General features: G+C 38.0%; 1 protein-coding gene and 1 non-coding gene across 6 annotated transcripts in view; both read left to right on the forward strand.

The window, feature by feature from the left end:
- TRAPPC8 (trafficking protein particle complex subunit 8) overlaps positions 1-18,237 on the forward strand; it is a 77,107-nt gene that overhangs the window by 23,385 nt on the left and 35,485 nt on the right. For all 5 annotated transcript variants that reach the window (XM_028155724.2, XM_054724552.1, XM_028155727.2 and 2 more), the window contains 5 exons: positions 3,133-3,233; positions 4,737-4,842; positions 13,181-13,312; positions 14,853-15,077; positions 16,816-16,924. In XM_028155724.2, the coding sequence (XP_028011525.2) occupies positions 3,133-3,233; positions 4,737-4,842; positions 13,181-13,312; positions 14,853-15,077; positions 16,816-16,924 (673 nt within the window). The remainder of the gene's footprint in view (positions 1-3,132; positions 3,234-4,736; positions 4,843-13,180; positions 13,313-14,852; positions 15,078-16,815; positions 16,925-18,237) is intronic.
- Positions 13,532-13,663, forward strand: LOC114234036 (small nucleolar RNA SNORA31). Its single transcript, XR_003620235.2, has one exon. It is a non-coding gene; the product is annotated as a small nucleolar RNA SNORA31 (small nucleolar RNA).

Here is an 18,237-nt window from a genome sequence, read left to right on the forward strand (position 1 = left end):
CCACCCATGCACCAGGCCTTTATCCTATCTAATAAAAGAGTAATATGCAGATTGACCATCACTCCAACACACAAGATGGCCAGCAGGGGAGGACAATTGGGAGGGACCAGGCCTGCAAGGAAGAGCAGTTGGGGGCAATCAAGCCTGCAGGGGAGGGCAGTTAGAGGTGACCAGGTCGGCAGAGGAAGTAAGTTGGGGGCAAACAGTCTGGCAGGGGAGCAGTTAGGCATCAATCAAGCTGGCAGGCCAAAGTGGTTAGGGGCAATCAGGAAGGCAGGCAGGTGAGCAGTTGGGAGCCAGCAGTCCTGGATTGTGAGAGGGATCCCAGATTGGTGAAGGTGCAGGCTGGGCTGAGGGACACCCCCCTCCCCCCGTGCACGAATTTCGTGCACCGGACCTCTAGTGGTAGTATGTAAAGATTGATTTCTTAGTTTTGATTAACACCTAATTTTTCTGTATGTTTTCAAAATTTGATTCCAATTTCAGTTACTATATTCAAAGTGTAAAGTTTACTTTTTTTAGAAGATGCTTTTATTTTGGACTTCTTGAATAGTCTTTTAAAATTGCTTGAAATGTTTTTTTTCCCTATGTAAGACTATAAATTGGTGTAAGCTTTGATATAAGACAGACTGTTCTCTTATGCAAATTACTATTTGTAAGCTTCGGTTTTCTTGTCTATAAAATATGAATCCTAATGGCACAGGATTCAATACGGTATAAGGCATGTAAGGTGCTTAGCATACCTCCTTGTATGTAATCAGCTGTCAGCATTGTACCATTTGTGGTACAATGTCAGTAATTGGTGTTTTAGAAAGAATTTTCTATACTTGTTATCACCTTTTAGTATTTTTGAAAAGTTGTTTTAAAAATATATATATATATATATTTTTTATATATATATATAATTTGCTTCCTGTGCCTGGAAAAGAGTAAAACTAGCATTGTTGCTTTCTACTGAATCTTCTTTAAAACATGTAAGCTTTTAAACAAAAGTGTGAAGAACAAACTGTATAAGAACTCAGAATACTCCATTGGGTCGTTACCATGTAGACACTTGTTTAATTGCTTCTGTTTTGTATTTTTTAATGCTATGTATATATAAAACTAAAATGGGTAATTTAAAAATGTGACACTAAAATAGCAAAATTATATTACTCTTCCCTTTTATTTCTGTAATATTTTTCAATGAAAAAGTCAACTAACTATTTGACCAACTTGTTCAGGAACAGAAAATTTTCATGTTCAAGTGTTTTAAAAAACTATGTGAACTATTCTTGGTTAGACATTATCTGATTTTTCTATTACAGTCATATCATGTAAGCTGATAATGAAATCACACATACTGAATGTCATTTCATTAATATCTTATAACATAGGTTGAAATTTACAGTTATTAAATTTTACATAATGTACCTGCAAATTTAATATTTGTATGGAGATAAAATCTTCTAAAGATATGGCAAAAATTTCTATGATTTTATGGCACTTAAGTTTTTTCATTTTTTATCTGTAGTATGATAAATACTGCATTTGAGCCATTTAGATGAAGATATTAATAGCTATATGAGAGAAAGTAGTTCAGCACTGGAAAATAAAGGCTTATCTACTATAACGTAATGTATGCATGTGTAAAAATCCTTGTAGTCTGTAAAAGCTGCCCTAAAAGTAACAGGCCTTGGGGAAAAATAATGTTGGGACAGTCCTCTTAAAACATGTGTCTTTGTAACTGGAACACAGACAAAAACATGAATAGTAAGTATGTATTTTTTGTATAATATAAGTACAGTATTATTCTATATGGTCAATATATTTGATATTTTTTATGCAGCATAGAACTATGTAAATTATGTATATTAAAATATAAACTAGTTAAGAAAAAGTGTTTCAGAGCTGTAGAATATGTTGTCACATGGATATGACATAGTTTTATTTGGTTTATTCACTGAATTTTGGAGCAGGCACTTCTGGGTGCTAAGGATAGAAATCCTAGTCTGTTAGGTTAATAGCTTTAATCACATTCCAGTTTTTAGGGAATTAAATTATTTTTGTGTTTTTTTTGTGTGTGTGTGTTTTAAAAAAATGTTGCAGAGGAATATTTTTATTTATGCTAAAAGTAGATTGGCATTAACAACTTTTTTCCTTTAACTTATGAAGATTTCGTTTATTTCTAATTAAATTTTTATTAAGCCCTGGCCAGGAGGCTCAGTTGGTTGGAGCATCGTCCTGTATACCAAAAGGTTGTGGGTTCCATCCCCAGTCGGGGAGTGTACAGGAGGCAACTGATAGATGTTTCTTTCTTACATGGATGTTTCTCTCCCTCCCTACCTTTTTCTCCTTCACTCCCTCCCTCCCTTCTTCTGTTTCTCCCTCCCTCCCTCCCTCTCTAAAAAGCCATGAAAACATATCCTTAGGTGAGGACTAAAACAATTTTGGACATAGGATATTCTACTAAGAAAACAAAACCTGTATTTTAACCTTTATTTCTTAGTCTTTTAGCAACATTGTATATTATTTGAATTAATGAACTAAAGTTATAGACATTAACAAGAAAATGGGCTTTGAAAATGAAATAAGACCTAGAAAATTGACAGTAACATAGATCTTAGAAATGGTCTTTGTGCCTTTTGTTAGGGTAAGGATATAAACTAGAGTGAAAATAATTGAAAATATATGTAGTGCAAGCTGTTGTGAACTCTGTTCTTCATATTTTGATGTCAGTAATTGAAAAGATGCATTTTATTTTGTCTCTATGTTCCTATCATTGGTCTGTTCTCTACTTGGTGAGAAAAGGGGAATAGTAGGGAGGAGGTGGTAGCTGAAATCTTAAGCTAGACTTACCTGGTAGATATATATGCCCTCACTCAAAAGTGTTCACTGAGTCTTCCTCAGAATCTCATTTCTTCTTCTTTTCCCCCAAATCTCATTTAAATATTGAATAACAGACTTTGGAATGTGACTAGAGAATTTAAAATTTAAAAGCTTTAAGTATATTTTTCAAGTCAGTGTTAGGCTATAAAATTTGTGCATGTACATGTATAAAAACCTCATCAAATTTCATTTCAGTTTTTAGGCTTCCTGAGTGCTGAACCACAAGCATTTTTGAAATAGTGTAAATAATGTCTTTTCCTCCAGGAAATGGCAGCAGTGTCAGCTTTCCTTCAGCAAGGAGCAGCAAGGCCATACCCTGCACATTACATGGACACAGCAATCCAGACATACAGGGATATCTGCAAGTAGGTGACTAGAATATTGATGTTCTTTCCATTTAGAAGTAAGTTGGCATTCACATTGTTATTGAATATAAGTGGTTCTGTGTTTCCCATGCAAGTTAATGTAGTCAGAGACAAGATGAGGTAATCTAAAACTAGTGTTTCCTATTTTGTTTGGATTTGTGCTTAGGAATTTTTTATATGTAATGTTGAGGTTACATGTAATATTGAGGGTGATTTGTATTGTGGGAACATCTAACCTTAACTGCTGTTAAACCAGGAATTAGCCATTTTGAACTTTCATTGTTAAATAGGCAAAACACAAACAAATAATAGTCCAGGGAAGGAAATGAGAAACGTTTTGTACACATCATGAGAACTGTTAGAACTCATTACTTCAATGAGACAATGAGCTGGTCCAGAAGTAGGCAGGGAGTTTCATGGGATGTTTGGGGAATAGACCTTGAAAGAAAGGTGGTTGGGATTTGATGGACATAAAGACAATTCAGAAATTGTGATTGTTAGGAATGATGATTTGGATGCTGCCTACCTAGAGAAAGGGAATAGAGCCGTGGCGAGGGTAGGGGGTTTGAGAGTATTAAAAGTATTGGGTGCGACATGTGGAAAGATGGTTTGAGAGAAAATCCGTGTGGGGAGCCTCATCCCTCTATTAAGCTGTAGGTAAGGGTTAAGTAGTAGTAAATGGAAGTTACTGAATATTTGAGTACAGCCTCGACATAATAAAAGTTGTTTTCCAGGAAGATTAATCTGACTTTTCTACGTAGCATGCTTGGGTTGTCTTATAATGTTGAAGTATAAGTAGTACTAGTTATGGTGTTATATTTACAGCACAACACTAATGATAATAATTGACATTTATTGAGTGTTCAGCATTTGCTACTATGCCAAAATAGTTTACATGCTCATTTAATCTTAAGCCTATAAAATGGTACTATTATTATCTGTACTTTACAGATGAGAAGACTGAAACTGAAGAGTTTAACTTGCCCAAGGGCACACAGCTAGTAAATGGTGGGGCCAATATTGAATTTTACCTATTATACCTTATGTAATCTATTTGAGAATCGATTTGGAGATTCTGGCAGGAGATACAGCTTTCTGTGAGAGGAAGGATTGAAGGAGACTGTGAAAAAGAGCTAGGAGAGTGAGGTAGCAAAGGGAGCCAGAATTAAAAGAGTGAAAAGTTTGTATTCCTTTCTGTTCAGAGCAAGTTTATTTGTTAAGTAGCTGCTGGTTTACAGATACCAGGTAAGTCCTAGCTCTTTGCACACTGGAAATGTGACTTTACTTAGTATTTTTACCACAAAATTACATGATGAAAAGCTTTGAATAGTTATGAGAATTCTTAGGAGTGTTTATTTGTTAACTTTTTTGCTAAGTGGAAAACAAGGACATGGATTTCTTTTTACTTGAAAACTAGAATTGGAAACTTTTGTTGAACACATAGTTACTATGATGTATAAAGATATTGTAGTGCTAATTATATTTTTCTTGCCTTTTTTTTAGGAATATGGTATTGGCTGAAAGATGTGTATTGCTTAGTGCTGAAATCTTAAAAAGCCAAAGCAAATATTCAGAGGCTGCAGCTCTTCTAATACGGTTGACCAGTGAGGTACTGAAACTGTGTAGTATTTGTTTTAATTAGTGTTATTTCATAATTTTTAGAAAGTGTCCCTTTTTGTTTGAGGGTGTGCCAAACAAAATTAGAGGGGAATCTCTCTTTGGGAATTTATAACATGGCTACTTTAGTTATTTGAATAAATTTTACATGGAATATTTTATAGACTGATTTTATTTATAGATTTAAGTCTACATTATTATTAACCACAAACATGTTGTACATCTTCTATGAATTAGGTTGTGACCCATGCATAACAACAATTAAACAAGCATGTGCATCATTCCTCATGTAAAATTGATACTTCAAAGAGTGATAACTCAGGAATTTTTAATCTTATTTTAGTAGTATGACCTTTAAAAAAAATCACCATAAGCATTTAAAAAATCTATATGAATATTTCAAGAGAAAAAGTAATCCATTTATAGTTGCCATTAAAGATTTATAACATTAAGTTGCATTGCCTACAGACTTGTAAAGAATGATAGTAATTTCTTTAAAAGTATGGTTAAAGACACATTTTTTAGATGAACGCGCTTAAGAACAGAAGAACAAAATCAAACACCTCCTTTGTTCCTTAAATTTTAATGTAATGTACACTATAGTTTTATTTATTTATTTTACTTATTTTATTTCTTTATTATCATCACCCGAGGATATGTTTTTATTGATTTTTAGAGAGAGAAGTGAGGAGTGAGAGTAACATCAGTATGAGAGAGAAACATCCATCAATTGCTCCCCAACTGGGGATTGAACCAGTAACCTGGTATATGGGATGATGCTCCAATCAACTGAGCTACCCGGCCAGGGCTATACACTATGATTTTACTTTTAGGACCATTCTGAACTTTTCACACTATATATTTTGGGGGTGATTTGTTCATAGGCAGGATTTTCACTCTCAAATCTGTCTTCAGCCCTGACTTCTTGAGTTTTAGATTTGTATGGCCAACTGCCTTTTAGACCTGTCTTTTAAGTTGACATATCAGTGAGTAACCACATAAACTTTCTTACCTTATAGATCGTGATCTGAAATTGTCATAACCAGGTAGCTTCTCATTTGCTCAAGGTTTTAAAACTAGTTGAGATATTCTCTTATCTGTCAGTAACACAATTGGGGGTGAGGGTGGGGGGGGGGGTGGTTAACTTCTTAAATATGTATTTTTTTATATCCAAATATTATACTTATCTTTCCTTTTAAAAAAAATCCCTCCTAATGTCTTGTTTCATCTCCTTAATGTCCTTCTCCTGGCCCTTTTCCTGTTATGACCTTCATACAGTCATCTGCAGTACACCAGGTTGTCCTAAGTGTCTCTGTCATGCCCTCTCTTATAGTGCTGTGAGACCTGACTTGTCATATTACATTTAAACTATGAGCTTTTGATAGTAGGGGACTGTGCTACCTTCTCTGTTTTTATCCTTAGTGCCTGACACAGGGCTTGGCACATGGTATATGATTTACAAATGTTTGTTGAACTGAACCTTAATTGTTCTCAAAAGGTTTCTGTATGATGTAACTAATTAGGTTAAGAGATGATATTTAAAATGTTTAATAATTGATTCCACATGAACACTGACCAATATGAACTGTTGCCAGACATAAACTATTTGATAGAGCTGAATATAGGCTCCTGGGTCTGTTGATGTTCTGTATTATAGTAAGCAATCTTAACTTGGGTTTGTATATGTTGCTGTTGTTTTCAACCTAGGGATCCTCAGTGAATAGAAAAGGAACTTATGGTTTAGGAGCTTGAATAAAATTTTTTTAGAGCAAATTCTTCAGTCTGCATTGTAACCTTGTAATTTTCTGTCCTTGTTCTCTTTTCCTTTCCATCTCTTTGCTTTCACCTTTTTCAAACTTGGGTGATTTATTTTGTCATAAATTCTAGCAAATTTATCATTGTTATTTACTACTTTGGGATGATGTGTGGCTCTATTTCTCCAGGAATTGTGATTCTCTGGCCTTTTCTGCTGTACCTTTCAGATATTTCTTTGAGGCAGTTTTGAAAGTAAAGACTTCTAGACATAATGCATATAAAGTTATGTTAAATTTTAACTAATAATTTGTGTTTATTGTATGTATTTCATTTACTAGGAGGGCTGCATAATATCGTAAAAAGTTCACTCATCTTGAGGATAGGGAACTGCGTTACATACTCTTGACATTTATGAATTGTGCTTGTTAGATTTTGCTAATACCATTAGAGCAAAAGACAGCTTTGAGGCCTGGGTGAGAAGAGTTGTGCTCTGACTTTGTATTTTGGACTGCAAGTGGATGGGCAAGGGGGTCTTATACTTGTGTTGTTCTCAGCGTGGCAGAGCACCCCAGCTTAAAGACAAAGCATGCCGCATTCACCACCACAGAGGGTAGTGGGCCTGCATTTGCTGCTTAAGAAGGGATGCTTTTCCTCTGCTTGTGTCTGCGTTTCTGTGTTGGACATTTATTCTAGTCTTAAAGCTCTTTTTGTCTACTACTGTATCTAAAGACCTTAAATCAGTTTCCCAGGGAGAAATAGCAACGGTTTTTATAAATTTCTCCAGCTTGGGAGGAACTGTCCTGTGTTAAATTGATCAGCTGGTAGCACCTTTCCTGGTAACCGCACAATTGTGTGAAGAAAAAAATCTTAAGCCATCCTTGGGAGTTGATTTCTGTTAGCTTGTGTAGCTGGTGGAAGTGTTTATTCACACCTTTAGCTTAGATGATTTCCCCCTATATTTATCTTCATAATTTAACGTTGCCCTTTCAGTTTTTGTTAAAATTATCTCTTGGTTGTGGGCAAAGTTTATAGGCTAGAGTTCTTGTTAAAGTGGTATTACAGGGTTTTTTTCCCTTAGTTCCTCATCTAATAAAAGAGTAATATGCAAATTAACCATCACTCTGCTACACCCACAAGCCACGCCCCACCAGCCAATCAAGAAGCTAGTATGCAAATGAACCCAAACCAAGATGGCTGTGGCCACTGAGCAAGCAGGAGGGAGGCTTGGGTTTCCCTGGCAATGGAGGAAGTCAAGCTTTCCGTACACCCTGGCTGGCGGAGGCCTCCACTCAAGGCTAAAAGTTTCAATTATAGAAGATAAATCCCAACAGAAATGGCTGCAGCCACGGAGCTAGAGAGAGCAGGAGGCTAGGGTTGCCCGCAGCGATGGAGGAAGCCAAGCTTTCAGCATACCTGGCCGGCCCAGGCCTCTGCTTAAGGTTACAAAGTTTCAATTATAGGAGATAGATAAATAGCAACAGAAATGGCTGCCACCACAGAGCAAGCAGGAGGCTTGGCTCCACTCCAGGCTACAAAGTTTCAATTGTAGAAGATAGATAAATCCCAGATACCAGGGCCTCCGCTTGGGTCGCTGGGGGTGTGTGGCCTGCCAGCAAACCACCACAGGCCCTTCGCCCAGGCCGCCCCACACCCTAAGGAAACCCCCACCCTGATCTGGGACACCCTTCTGGGCAAACCAGCTGGCCCCTACTCATGCACCAGGCCTCTATCCTATCTAATAAAAGAGTAATATGCAGATTGCCCATCACTCCAACACACAAGATGGCTGCCCCCATGTGGACACAAGATGGCCAGCAGGGGAGGGCAGTTGGGAGGGACCAGGTCTGCAAGGTAGGGCAGTTGGGGGCGATCAAGCCTGCAGGGGAGGGCAGTTAGGGGTGACCAGGCGGGCAGAGGAGGGAAGTTGGGGGTGACTGGGCCTGCAGGGAATTGCAGTTGGGGGGAACCAGGCCTGCAGGGGAAGGGCAGTTAGGGGTGACCAGGCCTGCAGGGGAAGGGCAGTTAGGGGTGACCAGGCCTGCAGGGGAGGGCAGTTAGGGGTGACCAGGCCTGCAGGGGACGACAGTTAGGGGCAAACAGGCTGGCAGGGGAGCAGTTAGTCATCAATCAGGCTGGCAGGGGAGTGGTTAGGGGGTGATCAGGCTGGCAGGCAGAAACAGTTAGGGGCAATCAGGAAGGCAGGCAGGCGAGCAGTTGGGAGCCAGCAGTCCTGGATTGTGAGAGGGATGTCTGACTGCCCGTTTAGGCCCGATCCTAAACAGGCAGTCAGACATCCCTCGAGGGGTCCCAGATTGGAGAGGGTGCAGGTTGGGCTGAGGGACACCCTCCCCCCACCCCCCCGTGCACGAATTTCGTGCACCTGGCCTCTAGTAGTATATATAATAGGCTTGTCATATCATGAACTGCAGAAAATAAAATATTCTTCTTCAACTCATTTATAGCTTCTCTCTAAATAAAACTATCACTAAAATTCTTTCATTTTCCTTTCAAAAATATTCATGGCAGTTGTCATTCTTTTCAGGGCTTTTTTTGTGTGTTTCAAAGCAGTGTTTTTTTCTTCTTGAGGTGTCACTGAAAGAGATGGGCTAGCAGAACTAAGCTGCAGTGAGATATGAATGTAGTTATTCAGACCTGAAAATTCATGCTTTCTCAGACAACAGCTTTCTGGATACAAGAGTCAAATTTTGTTTTAGCTAAATTAATACATGCCATGGGCTTCCAGGTCTCTCCTAAGTTGGTCAGTCCTTGAGGGTTAAATTTGAGAACGCTGAGGGTTTACTGTGCTAGTTCTCATCTGGATTACATATTAGAATCATTTACACACTATCAAAGATATCAGTGGCATATCCTTATATTAATCAGAATGTCCAGATTGCTGCCCATCCAAATTTTGCAATTTAATGAAGTTTCTCTGGCAATTTAAAAATACGTATTTATTCTGAATGTGTGTGTTTGAATGTTATGTGTACATGCATGCTAGGAATAAACTTAAATATATAGGACTGAGAGAAAAAACTGTGAAACTCTATTGAGAAGTCTAAATAAAGTTACAGAATAGAAAAAGTAATTTAGAGGGAAGTACCTGTTCTGTTTATTAAAATGTATTAGAAAGCTATAGAAATTAAAACTGTTTACAGTGATAAGAGTAGACAGAGTAATGTAATGGAATGAGAATTTAAATACATATGTTTAGGTGTCATTTAATTTAGTGAAGAGTGTTAGATAATTCACTGAATGCTATTGTGACTTGTAGCTAGCTGTTTGGGGTTGGATTATTCATTACATGATAATATAACTATAGCTGGATTAATTATAATGTGAAAAATAAAACAAAAAATAATGAGAAGAAACTATAGGAGAGCATTTTAAAAATCTAGGAATGATAACATCCTTTCCTAGTTTGATGCAGTATCCCTGAAAACAAAGGCAAATATAATATGCTTGACTACTAAGAATAAACTCTTTCATGTCAAAATTGGGAAATACTATTTGCAAATGTATGATAAAGGCTTGATGTTGATTAAGTGTACAAAGGGCTTTTACAAACCACATAATCACAAAAACCCATTCACAAAAGAGTATAAAAAGGCAATTCACAAAAAAAGTACAAAGACCTTTAAGCATAGGAAAAGATTAACAGCCTACTGTTAAAGAAATGTATGTTGAGAAAGAGTAATTTTTCTTTTATTAAAGAGATAAACATTTAAAAATTATCTTGGGCTGAGTAGAGAAAATATATACTCATTCTCTGTTGACAATAGTATATATCAGTACTTCTTTTTGTAGCAGTTTGTCTATCTTTATTAGAATTTGAAGTATAAGCATAGCTTTCATTAAGTCAACAGTTCTATTTCCAGAAATTTGTCTAATAAAATTCCTATATGATAAAAGCGTAAAATGCTAAGTGTCCGACCAATTGATTGGTTGACCATTCAGTCGATCGCTTGACCAGTCACTATGATGCGCCCTGTCCAGTGCGGGGCAGATGCTCTGACCGGTAAGGTTAGCTTGCTGCTGGGGTCCGGCTGATCGATTGGGACTGGGCGAGAGGGCCCTGATCTCCAGCCATGCTGAGGGACCCCACCCATGCACGAATTCGTGCACCTGGCCTCTGGTATTTGTATAACCAGTCACATTTGTTTAGAAAGATGTTTATTTTTTTAAATATATTTTTATTGATTTTATAGAGAAAGGGAGAGGGAGACAGAGATAGAAACATCATATGAGAGAAACTCATTAATCGGCTGCCTCTTGCACGCCCCCTACTGGGGATCAAATCTGCACCCCAGACATGTGCCCTTGACCAGAATCAAACCCAGCACCCTCCAGTCTGTAAGCCAACGATGCTCTATTGAACCAAACCAGCTAGGGCTAGAAAGATGTTTATTGAAGCATTTTTTATTATAGTTAGAAAAGTTTGAAGCAATAATAAATCAGTTGGAGACTGTTAATAGATTAGGGTATATTTGTGTAATGGAATACAATGTAGTTTTAAAAGAAATGAGAGATGTAGATGTCTTGGAAAGATGTCCATGATAAGTTTAAAAAGCAAAATAAAGAATACTCTAATATCACTTATGCATAGAAAAGTGTGTATTTTTAAAAAACTAACATATAAGCACACATGTAATATATATATATCACTAAACTGGCAAATTGGATGAGGCATGAGATGGGAAAGAAAGATGTTCACTTTCTTTTTCTTCAAACATTTAGTCTTTAAGGAAAAAAGAGTCTATTAATAAAAAAAAAAAAAGAAAATATTGTCCTAAGAAAATGAAGATGTAAGCTTCCTCTCCTCCTCCCCCCCCCCCCCCCATGGTAATTCTAATGCATTGATATAGAACCACTTGTTAAGTGTATATTCCTAATTTTCTCACTTACTAGCTTTTGGCTCTTAGTTACTAGAAAAATTATCTGATTATTTAGTTTTTGTTCTGAGGGCTTTGAAATAGATAATATCTACCATTTACTGAATGCTTTCTGGAGTGTTTCCTCAGATCTGTTCCAACTCTAATATAATTTTATGATTGCTGCAGAGATAGTTATAATAGTGTCTGAATACTTTTTGATGTAACTATAATCTGTTGAAATTATTTCATTTAAAGTCAATGTTTTCTGTTTTCAACTTTCCCTGGGGAAAATAATGCAGCAGAACACGTGGAAGGGCATGGTAAGTTCTGCTTCAGAGTAGTTGGAAACCTAGAGAAAGTTTTGGTGAAAATGTTGTTGGTACTTGATCAGCAACCTTCAGTACTTTCTCAGTGATTTTGAAAGTAATGATGGCTCTTTCAGTTGAAAGATTTTTCTTATGGATAAGGATATAAGTGCAGTATGTGGTTTTTGTAGACACTGTTGTACGATTCAGTTGAAGCAGAAATAATTTGAGTTGTAGCATCCTACCTAATAATAGACAAATATGCAAATTGACCGTACCTTCGCTATGCCCACGATTGGCCAGGAGGCGCGGGGGGGCGGGACTCGGGGTGGCTGGGATGGCCGATTGGGCCGGCAGGACGCTGAGCTCGCGTCGCCAGTGGCAGTGCGAGCTCAGCGTCTGCGCCATGGCTGTGCTGCGGCACAGAAGGGGCCTCTGGGGCAGCGAGCTCACGTCCCTCCGCGGACCATCAAAAGCGGGGGAGCTGGGTGCCTGTCTTCTCAGGCACCAGGCCTTTCAGAAGCCTCCACCGAGCCGGAGGCTTCTGAAAGGCCTGGTGCACCAGCGGACAGGCACCCAGCTCCCCTGCGATCGAAAGCGAAAGCGTGTAGGGGACCCTCCACGTGCATGATTCAATCATGCACTGGGCCTCTAGTTTATTAATATAGCAGGCAATACTCCTTGAAGGGGAAGCCTTCTGAACTTTCTAATGAAGTAGCTATTTTGGCCTACTTGAATTACAGCAAAAATTAAGAATTCTTTTCAAATACAGTAAAACTTTATGGAGGATAAAGTAATAGATTAAATTATAATTTACACATTCTGTTTTATTCCCCCCCCCCCTTTTTTTTGGATGGAAATACACTATTGGATGTCACAGATCAATTTCCAGAAGAAATTAGATTGGTGTGAATCTATTTTTGTGTGTTTGTGTGTGCTCTGTTTTCTGGTTTATCATTTATCAGTATATTTGTATTAAATTCTCAGTTTACATACTGTTTTGCCATTTGAAAAGGGATTGCGTTTCTTCAGAGACGTTTTACTTGGTGTATGTCATAACAGGCATTTGGCTTTATGAAAAGCAAAAGAAAATACTTCATGATAGAGTGTTTTCTGAAGGATTTTATTTTTTTAATGTGCTTATTGGAAAAAAGAATGATCAGGATTGGATTACCCCTTGCTCTCTGCCCTCAGATACTCTAAGTTAAACATTGAATATGTTACATATTAACCCTTTGCACTCGCTTGCTTTTTTCTCGATTCCTTTATTCTAATGCTAACCGTGTCGAGTCACACTCGACATCCGAGTGTAAAAGGTTAAGGAAGTAAATGTTTTTCACCTATTATCTTATTTTTAATTTTGTGAAACTCACCTTTTCTCTTAAACATTCAATAGGACTCTGATCTTCGAAGTGCACTTCTTTTGGAACAGGCGGCTCACTGCTTTATAAACATGAAGAGTCCCATGGTTAGAAAATACGCGTTTCATATGATATTGGCAGGCCATCGGTTTAGTAAAGCAGGGCAGGTGAGTGCAATTTCTTTAAAGAGAAAATAACATTATTTTAGTTTTTGTTACAATTTGCCATTTATTTTATAAATGTATGTCATTTGTCAGTGTTTTATGACTTAATATTAATCCTAAAGACGGATACAAATTTTGTTTCAAGGTAATGTGTAATGTTTTATGTTGATAAGAGCATGAGGTTTAGATCTAGAGGAGTCTGGGATTCAGTCTTGAAATTCTGTGCATCTATTTGACAGACCTGGAGCAGTCACTGTTGCTGCCAAGGTTCCAGTGCAGATGCAAGAGAAAAGGTTCCTCGCGCTTTCTGTCTGTCTGATTGTGGCAGCCAAGATTGAATGGGGGAATACAGTGAAAAAAATACCATGATGTTCTGCTTACAGCTTTACTTTGGTAGAGCAATTTTTCTGACCCTCCTTTTAAAAAAAAAAAAAATTGGAATTTTGCCCCAATTTTCTGTAAGGCTAAACCAAATCATATATGTGAAAATCCAGATACGATGAATGCATTCAAACAGTATTTACTATTTAGTAGGGTTGCACCTTCCCCACTTCAGCTCTGCTCTTCTGTTGTCTCCCAGGCTGCTTTCTGATGGCATGTACTGAATGGTAAATGAGTAGAAGTCTTCTTTGTCCCCAAAGCAGTTGGGTTGGAGAGATCTTGATTAACTCCCAGGGTCCATTCAAGCGTTAGTTGGAGGGAGCTTTGCTGGAGATAGAGAGTGGTCGCAGCAGTCAGGTGGTGATTCTCTGCATGCTGTCAAGTGGTAGATGACTGTGATTTGCTTTCATTATCTCTTTATAAAGGAAACATTTCTTAAAGAAACAAACAATTCTGGCAATACATGGTGCAAAGTTTGTAATCTACCCTGGGATGGGGAGTGGATACAAGAGTATTCTCTGAAGCAAAAGGTTTTGTGGAGGGAGGCCTCTTCCTTGGTACCAAATTCCATCTTTAGGATGGAAGTTACCTGAGTTCAGCGGTGGCAGTGATTATAGCTGATTAATTCCAAATATCTGCTCATATGTGGCAGGATGCAGGGGGCAAAAGAAAATAATACCAAACAAACAAAACAGTAGTTTAAAAATGTGTGTGTATACAACTATATACTCACATATGCAGTTTTAGCACACATGGGGTATTTCCATTCAGCCCAATGCAGTGGTATAAAGAGAGATGACCATACAAAATTGAGACTTTATAAGATCGCTCTCGTTCATAAGCTAACAACCAAGCCTCTAACTAATCCATACCTCCATAATGCTACTGCTGTGGGAACGCCCAGGTGGTTTTCATGAGGGCATCGATGTTCCTGACTTTTAGACTTCTTTCCCTTGGACAAACAGCTGCTTGCTGTAGGAACTCTTGGCTCTTAGTAGTAATTGTTAAGAGGTTTCCCGGAATGTTGGTTTTATTTTCCTCAGTATCCGAGCCTTGGAAGGACCAGTTACTAGTTAGTTGATTGTGTGTCTGTGTATTTTTTTCAGTCCCAGAGAAATTTGGATTTGTTGTGTAATACTTTGTTGTGCTTATTTTCTTACAGAAAAAGCATGCTTTACGCTGCTACTGTCAAGCCATGCAAGTTTACAAAGGAAAAGGCTGGTCTCTTGCAGAGGATCACATTAACTTCACTATTGGGCGCCAATCCTATACTCTAAGGCAGCTGGACAATGCTGTGTCTGCTTTCAGGCATATTTTAATCAACGAAAGTAAACAATCTGCGGCTCAGCAAGGGTCCTTCCTCAGAGAATATCTTTATGTTTACAAGGTGAATACATAGTTTCTGGAGCAGATATTAAAATTTTAATCATTTTTAGCAAAAAGCCTAATATTTAGTACTATCGAGCAGGAGTCTAATAAAGTTTTACTAGAATATCTATATATATAAAAGCCTAAGTGACCATTACAACCGGTCACTATGATGCACACTACCACCAGGGGGCAGACGCTCAACGCAGGAGTTGCCCCCTGGTGGTAAGTGCGCTACCACAGCCAACCTCCTGTGGTCCCTCACCTCTGGCCGGCCAGCCCCCTGATCAGCCCCGATCGCCGGCCAGGTCGAGGGACCCCACCTGTGCACAAATTCGTGCACCAGGCCTCTAGTACAGTGGTCGCCAACCAGTGGTCTGTGGACCACTGTTGGTCCGTGAGGTCCGAAAGGTTGGCGACCGCTGCTCTAGTGTGTGTGTGTGTGTGTGTGTGTGTGTGTGTGTGTAATTATCTTTCATAATAAAGTGTGACAAGCTGTTTTTTGGTCATAGATCGGAGTTGCATTGCCCTTCCAGAGTTCTTTAAAAGATAAATTTTAAAAATATATATATTTTTTATTAATTTCCAAGAGGAAGGGAGAGGAAGAGAGTGCTAGAAACATCAATGAAGAGAGAGAATCATGGATTGGCTGTCTCCTGCATGCCCCCTGCTGGGGACGAGCCTGAAACCTGGGCAGTGCCCTGACTGTGAATCAAATCTGGGACCCTTTAGTCTGCAGGTCGACACTCTGTCCACTGAGCCAAACTGGCTAGGGCAAAAGAGAATTCTAATATTCCAGTATATATTTGATTTGTGGCTGTTCTTAGAATCTTAAATTACATGTTTTCTGGACTGTTTCATTATTATGCTTTTGGGTTTTAAAAAAAAATCATAATTGATTTTATAATATATTGGGTTCTCATACCACCCTGTTTAAAGTATGTCCCCTCTATTTTTGCTATGAAAAATGAGGAGGTATGGATCTGTGGGAATTAGACAAATTATTATGGTGTAATCCAGAAAAATTGAAGGAAAAATATTTCCCTGGCACAGGAGGATAGGAAATGTAAAGCATTTTTTTTCGGGAAAAATTGGAAGTTGTAATTTTTTGTCAAGTCCTTTGAAGAGTGAACACTGTTGTATTTCTGTCCTGTAGGAAGTAACTACCCTTTATGCTTTATTAATTTGAAATCATGTGGATTAAAATTTTGGCAGATAGGATGCTGTAATGAGTCACAGGAAGTAAAATGCATACCAAGGTAATGTTTGGAAGTTTAGCATCCAAAGAGAGCTAACTAGCTGAATAATCTTAGAAAGACTTTTTGGGCCAGAATAAATGATCTCTAAATTCTGTAATTCTGATCTATTAAGTAAAACTAGTAACTCTTTATCTTAATATTTTTGCTTAACATGTTTTTAATACCGTGTGTATTAAAAAATGGGGAAGCAGCCCTGGCCGTTGTCTCTTAATGGTTAGAATGTTGGCCTGTGCACCGAAGGGTCTTGGGTTCGATTCCCAGTCAAGGGCATATACCTGGGTTGTGGGTTCCTTTCAGGCAACCAATCAGTGTGTGTCTCTCACATTGATGTTTCTCTGTCTTCTCCCCTCCCTCTCTCCCTCCCACACTCTGAAAAAGCTATGGAAAAAATATATCCTCAAGTGAGGATTAACAACAACAATACAAATGGGGAAGCAAATATAAAGAAAATGGAGTTTTCTCAGAAATTCTTCTTTATTTCTTTTGTATTTCTCTTAGAATGTAAGTCAGCTATCACCAGATGGGCCCTTGCCGCAGCTTCCTTTACCATATATTAACAGTTCGGCAACACGGGTTTTCTTTGGCCATGACAGACGACCAGCAGATGGTTAGTAAAGGTTTTTTTGGCCTTGTTTCCTAGTGACTATTTTTTTAAAGTTCTTTCCTCTCTCCACTTAAACTGATGTGTTGTTATTAAAGAATATTTGAAAATAAATAACTCTATATCATAACACCTGTCTTTCTGCCATCTGAAGATAATCACTATTACATTGTTTTTTCTTAGCCCTTAACTAAAAACTAATAAGTAAATAGCTATAATTATAATGGCTTTCTTATATAAAGAATACTCCTGTAATTATATAATCTTGATAAGCATTTTTAATGGCTGTAATACATTACATTCAGTGCATAAAAGTACTTTATTTTCACATCTGCTTGTTACATAATTTGGCTCTTTCCATCTTTTTTTTTTTTTTTTTTTTTATATTTTTATTGAGGTATTATATGTGTACATATCTTACTATTACCCCCCCACCCCACACCCACACATGCCCTCCCCCCCCAGAGTTTTGCGTCCATTGTTTATGCTTATATGCATGCATACAAGTCCTTCGTTTGATTTCATAACTCCCCCACCTTTCCCAAACTTTCCCCCTGTAATTTGAAAGTCTGTTTGATGCTTTACTGTCTCTGTATCTATCTTTTTGTTCACCACTTTATAATGTTCTTTACTATCCCTAAATGAGTGAGATCATGTGGTATTGATCTTTCATTGACTGGCTTATTTCACTTAGCATAATGTTCTCCAATTCCATCCAGGTTGCTGCAAATGATGAGAATTCCTTCTTTTTTATGGCAGCATAGTATTCCATTGTGTAGATGTACCACAGTTTTCCGATCCAGTCATCTGCTGACGGGCACCTAGGCTGTTTCCAAATCTTAGCTATTGTAAATTGTGCTGCTATGAACATAGTGGTGCATATATCCTTTCTGATTGGTGTTTCTAGTTTCTTCGGATATATTCCCAGGAGTGGGATTACTGGGTCAAATGGGAGTTCCATTTTCAGTTTTTTGAGGAAACTCCATACTGTTCTCCACAGTGGCTGCACCAGTCTGCATTCCCACCAGCAGTGCACGAGGGTTCCTTTTTCTCCGCATCCTCGCCAACACTTGTTGTTTGTTGATTTGTTGATGATAGCCATTCTGACAGGTGTGAGATGGTACCTCATTGTTGTTTTGATTTGCATCTCTCGGATAATAAGTGACTTTGAACATGTTTTCATGTGTCTCTTGGCCTTTCTTCTGTCTTCTTTTGAAAATATTCTGTTTAGGTCTGTTGCCCATTTTTTTATTGGATCATTTATCTTCCTCTTATTAAGTTGCATAAGCTGCCTGTAGATGTTGGAGATTAAACCTTTA

The sequence above is a fragment of the Eptesicus fuscus genome, chromosome 12 (assembly GCF_027574615.1).
Source record: "Eptesicus fuscus isolate TK198812 chromosome 12, DD_ASM_mEF_20220401, whole genome shotgun sequence".
In the NCBI taxonomy this organism is placed as follows: Eukaryota; Metazoa; Chordata; class Mammalia; order Chiroptera; family Vespertilionidae; genus Eptesicus; species Eptesicus fuscus.